We start from the raw sequence: 8,123 nt of genomic DNA on the forward strand, positions 1-8,123 counted from the left end.
ATCTTGATGAATTGTATTCCTAATAGAAATATTCTTTTAAGAATACAGCAAATAGAAGAATCTATAAATAATTCTGAGCAAAATCTTAAAGATTCTTATAAACCTTCTAATCTAGGTACAGTTTTAAACAATAAACATATTCATGATGCTAGATGGTTCATAAGAGTTAGTATAAAAATTCGTTACAAACAGATATGTTATCTAAAATCAAAACTATTTGTTTTCTAAAAATAATATTTTTAAAATTCGTTGAACTATTACACACACTCTCTAATTATGACACACACTCTAACTATGGTATCAGAGCCCAGAAAAGTTTTTGGGGTGGTTATGCATGATATATATATATATATATATATATATATATATATATATATATATATATATATATATATATATATATATATATATATATATAACATTTGTTAATATTCCATACGGATAAGATGATAAGTAGAAAGAAAAAAATAGAAAGATATTTAATGAATTTTTCAAAAAACTAATTTTTATTGATTCTTAAAGACATATCCTCCATAATAAATAAAATTTTTTTTGCTACATGTCACACTTTTATTGATTTTGCCACATATTTTTTTGTGGTTATTTTATATTAATTTTTTTTTTCCAAATTGCATTTTGTGGTTTTTTCATTTTAATAATTTTCATATAATATTTAAATATAAGAATTGCAATAAATGTAATATTAAATATATATTAATTTTATATATTAACTTTCTTCTAATTTCAAATTTTCTAAATTAAAGTTTAATTAGTTTCCTTTATTTATTTATCTAAATTATTTGTTTAATTTAAAAGAAAAATAAACAATTTAATTTTAATAATTCAATATTTTTTCTATTTTTTCTTATAAATTCAAACTTCTCAAATGTTTAGAGTTTCATATATTTTTCTGTAAAATAAAACCATGATTACACCCGGTTCAATAAAAAACACATTAGCAATAACACATAGTATTAATTAAAACTTAAAAAATATGAAACCCTAAAATTGAGAGTGACATTAGGAAATAAAATTTTGAATTCCTTATAACAATACAAGTACACGTACACAATCAATGAACATGGAGACATTAATTTCTATCCTTTAGTTTATACTTTTTCCTTTCTATAAATAATAAAATAATGAATTCCAAATGAAAATGTCGTTTTTGCCCTTTGTTAATGATTTTCACTCTGGGACCTTAAAGGTTTCAATGTCTTCGTCCTGGATCCAACCATATTTCTCCATGAATGGGTTAATTAGGGTTTGTGGTGGGTAGTCCTCAATGTTACACTCTTTCCACACATTTCCTTCTCCTTCCAGATCTCGTACAACTTCCCACAAGCAGCTATTGCATTTAAAACCTGCACCAAAGCTTATCATGAACAATCTATCACCTTTCTTTAGCCTTTTCTTAGCCTCCATGTACCCTAAAACATACCAAACACTGCTCGCTGATGTGTTTCCGAAACGGTGTAGGGTCATCCGCGCTGGCTCGACGTCGTATTCACTCAGATCAAGATTCTGAGCGACTGTGTCGATCACTGCTTTCCCGCCGGTGTGAAGACAGAAGTGGTCCACTCCGGCTTTGAAGTTGATCACCGGTCGACTTGACCCCGATGACTTTCCTTTCCCTTTGCTGAGAATTTTTAGGGTTACAGAGAGGATACCAAACCGGAGAAGCTCCCGGATCGGTAGTATCTTCGGAGCGATTACTTTCAAATTGTCCACGAATGCTCGAGTTGCAGCTTTTGGTAGAGATTTACCTAGATGAAAACCGACCCGACCCTGATCATCTTCGGTTTCTATGCAACATCCGTAGGATTCGTCTTTCGCGCCATGGTGGGTTCGGACTAGGCAGTTTAACTTCAGCATGCATTTGTGAGATAAACTTGGGTTGTTTGTTAGAATCATCGCACACCCACCTGTTCTAAACAAACAGTTTGAAAGTATCATGGATTTATCATTACCCGTATACCAATTTGGTGTTAAAGATTCTGATGTCACCACCATAGCCAACTGATTTTTCTTCGATTTGAAGATACTTTCAACAAGATTTAAAGAAACCAGACTCGCACTACATCCCATTCCACACAAGTTGTAGGTTTTGACATCGTCCCTCATCTTGTACATGTTTACGATTCGACTTGACAACGAAGGCATGCAAGCCAACATCGAGATGTTGACCACCAAAATGTCAATCTCCGAAGGGGAAATCCCAGTTCGCTTGAGAAGTCTTCCGATGGTGTACTCAAAAAGCTCTTCCATCTCCACAATGGCATCTTGGTAAGTAGGGTTTTCTTCACGCCCTTCAAACACCATTTTTGGAGCATAGGTTTCTTCACCGATGCCGGAGCTCACTATCGCTTTCAGAAGAAACTTGTACTCATTTAGACCAAGATTCTTGGCCCGTTTAATGACATCACCACAGAACTCCGTTGGCAGTTTCCGGTCGTCGGAGGGTTTGTACAATTGGTAATCCAACAAGTAACATTTCTGATGCTTTTTTCGCTCAAGAAAGCTGTGTAGAATGTAGAGAATGTATAAGAGAGGAAGGAAAGATAAAATGGTGAGAAAAAACAACATCTTTAGGGAGAGAGAAGAGGGTTGAAGGGTGTTTAAGATGTAAGTTTAGGTTGTCTTTGATGTGAATTTTGAAATCCAAATTTGGATTTGTATAAAAAGGGAGTGTACAGCTTGTATGCCCGACTAATATTCTTCAGAAACATGTCTATCACTCAACTTCCACCAACTAATAATTACGCATTCAACTAATAATAACGCATTAGTGGCTTTTTTTCTAGAACAAAGCCTTTGACTTTTATACTATTTTGACTGTTAATTATTGTGCAACTTCTCTATCCGAAAACTGATCAATCTGTAGGATTCTTTAGCGTGATGCACTGCAGAGTAATCTTTTGATGAACAAATGGTGTTTATATTACACACAAATGCTTCCAAAGAGATGGGCAGGTGAATTTTGATGTTTGTAATTAATATGGAGACTGTAAAAGACACATGATTCATGGCTAGTCAAACTTTGGTCCATGGAATGATTTCGCAACATTAAGTATGCGAGAGAAGCAGGAAACGAATATTGTTCTGACCCTTTCAGATCATTGACTTTATAATATATATAACTATTAAGAATCATAATTAGATTCACTTTATTGGTTAAAAACTAGTAAAACTGTGTACGTTGGTAGTACTTGATCGACAACAAAGAGCAAAACCTTATTTATGTGTTTTTGGGATTTTTTGGATATTCTTACGGAAGTCTCATGTTTTTCTTTTAATTTCTTAAAACAACTTCTTACTTTGTCGTATTTATTCAAACCACAAAGAAGGAAATCGCACTATATCTCTTTTTTAAGCAAATGTAATATATTGTACCTATTTTAAAGATCATAAACAAGAGAGACAAAGAATACTATCATGTTTGATTTGTGTCTTATATATAAACAGTTATAACTTGTAGTTAATGGTTGTTTAGCTAACATGGTCAATATAAAAATGTATAGTTTATGGTTTATGGTTTTTAATAGTATAAAGGCTTCAAATTGCCATGGTGTGTTTTGCCATAATAACCAATTTTAACATACGATGATTATTACCGACATGCATTTTATCATGTATGGAAACGCAACTCGGCAAGACAAGAAGATAGAACAACAATGTATCGTTATAATTGTTTAAATCCAATTGATATATCATATGTATAGACCGTTGTATTTAATAATGAGCAAGGAAGTAGATGAACCTTATAAAGGGAATTAATACAAAAGAGGTGGCGGAAGGGAGACTATAATAAATATGCCAATGAATGATTGAAATTTCTTAATTTGCATGAACCACCAAGCTAGTGTACAAAACTGAATTTTCTTTGAATCGAATCAGATTTTCCTTACAAAGATCAAAGTTTTAAGATAATTTACCGAATAATATTTAGATCAAATATTATATTTAGATTTTTTTTTTAGATCAGAATTTTGAAATTATTATGATATTATATTTAGACAAAATTGTATAAATGGTCTTTACGGTTTCAAAAAATCTCAATTTCAGTCCAACTTTGTTTTTCGTTAGTGGTCCTTATAATTTCAAAACCTTGCACGTTTTGTCACTTCGACTAACTTTGTTTGCTTTTTGTTGTTAGGCCAACCCAGGTGCCCTTCGCACAAGGGTAATTTTTTTTTTCTCTTTATTTAGGTTCACTAACGTTCATTTCCACCCCTTTCGTCACCTTTATATTCCTTCACCCTTCTTCCCCATTTACATCTCATGAAGGACTTTTCTCCAAAGAGTCCGACTGCATGTTAATCAATACTTGCACATCATTTTGTTCTTGAATGCATGTGTGACCAACAATAAAAGCTGCTTTTTCATGAGCTTCCCCTAATTAAGGAGCATGTTTTTGGGTTGTTTGGGTCTTTCAGCATCCTTTTTCTTAAGTTATGTGTAAATCCATCTGACTCAAACACTTCATTGTCTAACACCTCCAAATAATCATCTTATATCTCATCATCTTCATGGACTAGTGCCTAGTTTGTTGATCCAGTACTTGCAACTCAATATCAAGTTCCGTTACTAGATTTTGATCGCAAACTTCAAAACGTGTTTGTAAAAAAAATTATAGAAAAGATGTAATAGAAGTTGTACAAATTTTAAAAATAATAATAATTATGTTTTAAAAACACAAAACATAAAGTGGGAAATGTTTTGTAAAAAAATATGTGGACGATATTATAAAAAAAATTGAAAATAAAAGAAGTAAATGAAGTTGTGATAGTTTCATTTTATTTGCTTATTTTTATAATTTATTTTAGCATATTGTATTCTATTATTAGTTAATCTTTATGCATGTTTCTCCTTTGTGTTATTTTATATCTATATCGGGTACTTTCAAATTTTTGAGCTTTATTATAGATATTTGATGAAATAGAGCGAAGCATGGAAGGAGATACGGAAGACTAACGAAGTTCGAGCGAGTGAGCGGGATTGTTAGAGGTTATTAAAAAGAGTTAGATTGAAGATTGATGTCATTGGAACTTAGTTTGAATATTTTATAGAAGAAACTTGAGCCTTGGATGATTGGAAGATGAAGATTTATGGATTCATTACTAGAAAAATGGGTGGTTACCTACAAGGAATATTGTTGGTATTTTGTAGGAAATAAAGTTTAGCTACAAAGTTCCTACGAAAACTGGTTGTTGGAAAAAGGGCCATGGGAAATAAGATTCCTACAAACTTCCAACAAAAAGTGTGACACATTTCCTACAAAATATTTCATAGGAAACTCCAACAAATTTCCAACAAAGTTTCCCTAGCCCCTGTCAGCTTTTTTCCATGAGAATTCCTACAAATCTTATTTCCAACAGAATCGCTACAAACTTTTCCCACAAATTTCCAACAAACTTCCTTTTTAGAAAAAATAAATTCGATGTTTTTTTTTGTAGGTATTATGTTGCAGTTTTTTTTTTTTTTTTTTTTAAAAAATACTATAAATTAACAATATTAATGAAATTATAAATAATGCCATTTCTACATAAATTATATAATGAACTATAAATAAAATACAAATTCTTCAAATATACACTTTAAACACAATAATAACAAACACAAATAATTCAATATAAATCCAAAATGGTAACTAATATTCAATACTTCAAACATAATAGTAATTACTAAATATCCACAAAACCAATACTTCATCTGGATGATAGTTACCATCTACTACTTCACCAAAACAATTACATTGTTGTACATCACCAACATGCTTAATAGAATATTCCAAACAAAACTAACATCAGTCTTCAGGAGGGTTACCAAATCGTCTCATTAGTTGAGCCAATTGTTGTTCCATCATTTCTTGTTTTTGTTGCATCAAAACTTTTTCCCTCTCCACATCTTCAAGTTAGGTTCGTAGCTCCTTAACCTAAAAACAAACATATGATTAGCAAACAAACAATATATCAACATTCTTTATCCATTATAGAAACATACCAAAAATGTATTTCATAATAGCAATGTACTTTAATTTGCTACCAATATAGGTCTTTTACTTATTTTTTATCCATAATAGCAACACACTTTATTTTAACAAAATTCTAACAACAAATTATTTATTTATGGGTTGTTTTCATTCATAATAGTAACGTACTTTATAATAACAACATACTTCATAATAACAAGATACTTTATTTTTCATTCATAATTGCAACATAATACTCTGTTTAAGTTTCTTGGTTGTTTTGAAATAAATATATTAGGGACTGTTTTCATGTCTCACAAAGTGTTTAATTATAGTAATGTACTTTCTTTATCTATAATATAAACAATATATTTATTAAGGAAATATACCTCCTGTTGAGACCGGCAATAGGACGACAAACACCCCGCACCAACAGATGAATTCCCATTGAACAAAGAGTTTATATCCGAAGATCCAACTCCATAGATATAACTACTCCTCGAAGCACCACCTATCTCCCTTTGGGTTTTAGCCCACAATTCAGAATCATCAATCGGGTGATCAACCAAATCATCCCCATACTTCTCAAGCAAGGCTCGAGAGTACGCTTCCTACAAGGAAATAAAACACAACTATTATTGTAATAAAAGTTAGGACAAAAAATCAAAAAAAAAAAGATAAAGATATCTTACATAAGTTTCCCTTGCTCTCTCAGTGCAAAACTGATTTCCCTCAACATCTCCATCAAAATATTTCTTCTTTGATGTTTTATCTAGATGAGTGATCAAGAACAACTCCAAAAATGTGGGTGGTCGTCCCTTTTTTGCTATCGACAAGTATAAACGATGTAATTTATGTTAAACGAAGAAGATATTACTAAAATTTATTTGATATGAATACTTACGAATCTAATGCGGTGCTCATCATAACTAATACTACCCCCAGTATGTCTTGCTATTTTCCCACCACTATCAGTGGTATTGCGGTTACTCTTCCTGCTTGCAGATCTTTTCAGCCACACATCCGTGTTCCATTCCTTTAAAGAGTAGTATATGTATAATAATATGAAAAGAAATAAACAATTAAAAAAAGTATTATCATGCTTACCCTACACAAATCCTTCCACCTCTGAGATTGCATCCCATTGGCTACAAAATTCTGCATGATATCATAGTCTTTATCATCCGGTGAGATATCATGTCCAGCAGCTCTAGCCATATTTGTTGATCTATTCCTAAATGTACCCATGAGGTCTCTGTATTGATCTTGGATGATAAACTCAAAGTTTTCCCTGACTTTTTCATCCTCTCTCAAATCCCAATCATAAAGAGTCTATAAAAATGAAAAACTATAAGTTAAAAGTGTAAATTTAAAACGAATGATGGTAAGATATACAAATAATCAATCCATGTTAAAATTGAAAACACTCGACTTAATATAACACCTTGAATTTAATCCAAATATGTTCGATCATTTCTTTAGGGATTTCTTTAAAGCTTATCCAAGAGCCTTCTATATATTGATCTATCAGCCGCCTAACCGCCCGCACCACATCATATCTCCCAAACCTACAATGTTGAAATAGGCCAGTAAGTATAAATATAACATACAAATTAACATAAATTTAGTTGTAAATTTAAGTGATCTAAAGACATACTTTTTCCCTATGTAAGAGATAAATCGACTCTGAGAGGTACCATAACCAGGTATGTCCGTGTTATTTGAACCATGTGGCATAGTGTGGCCATCTCCCTCATTGACACCCTCGTCACTGTAAAGTCCCCCATCTGGGTTCATCTGCTGTAATAACCCAAGATAACCACCCACTGGTTCTACATGAACAGGATCTACATCAGCCAATGGTGTCACTGTACTATGTCCAGGAATAGTAGGAATAAAGTCTTGTGATATAGGTATGCTGCTTTCACGACTAGTAGGAGGAGAATCATGTAATGCCAGTCTAGTTCCTCCATAACTAGTATTAGGGTACGCATGTAATGTTCGTCTGGGGCCTCCACTACTATTGGGAGTGGACTCATGTGATTGAGCTCTAGCGTCTCCACGACTAGGAGCAGACTCATATGGTGCATGTCTGCGATCTGCACGATGAGAAGTGTACTCATGTGATGTTTGTTTGCCCCCAGAATGTTAC

General features: G+C 32.3%; 1 protein-coding gene across 1 annotated transcript; it reads right to left on the minus strand.

Moving 5' to 3' along the window:
• Positions 1–1,020: 1,020 nt before the first annotated feature.
• On the minus strand, positions 1,021–2,682 carry LOC145048157 (3-ketoacyl-CoA synthase 12-like). The gene has a single exon (XM_078996590.1). The coding sequence runs from the start codon at positions 2,584–2,586 to the stop codon at positions 1,189–1,191; it is 1,398 nt and encodes a 465-aa protein (XP_078852716.1). The 5' UTR covers positions 2,587–2,682; the 3' UTR covers positions 1,021–1,188.
• Positions 2,683–8,123: the final 5,441 nt, after the last annotated feature.

Source organism: Lactuca saligna, chromosome 5, assembly GCF_052625555.1.
Source record: "Lactuca saligna cultivar CGN05327 chromosome 5, ASM5262555v1, whole genome shotgun sequence".
Classification (NCBI taxonomy): domain Eukaryota; kingdom Viridiplantae; phylum Streptophyta; class Magnoliopsida; order Asterales; family Asteraceae; genus Lactuca; species Lactuca saligna.

Coding starts and splice junctions, on each gene's coding strand:
- LOC145048157 (XM_078996590.1), bottom strand. CDS start 2,586: ATGTTGTTTTTTCTCACCATTTTATCTTTCCTTCCTCTCTTATACATT.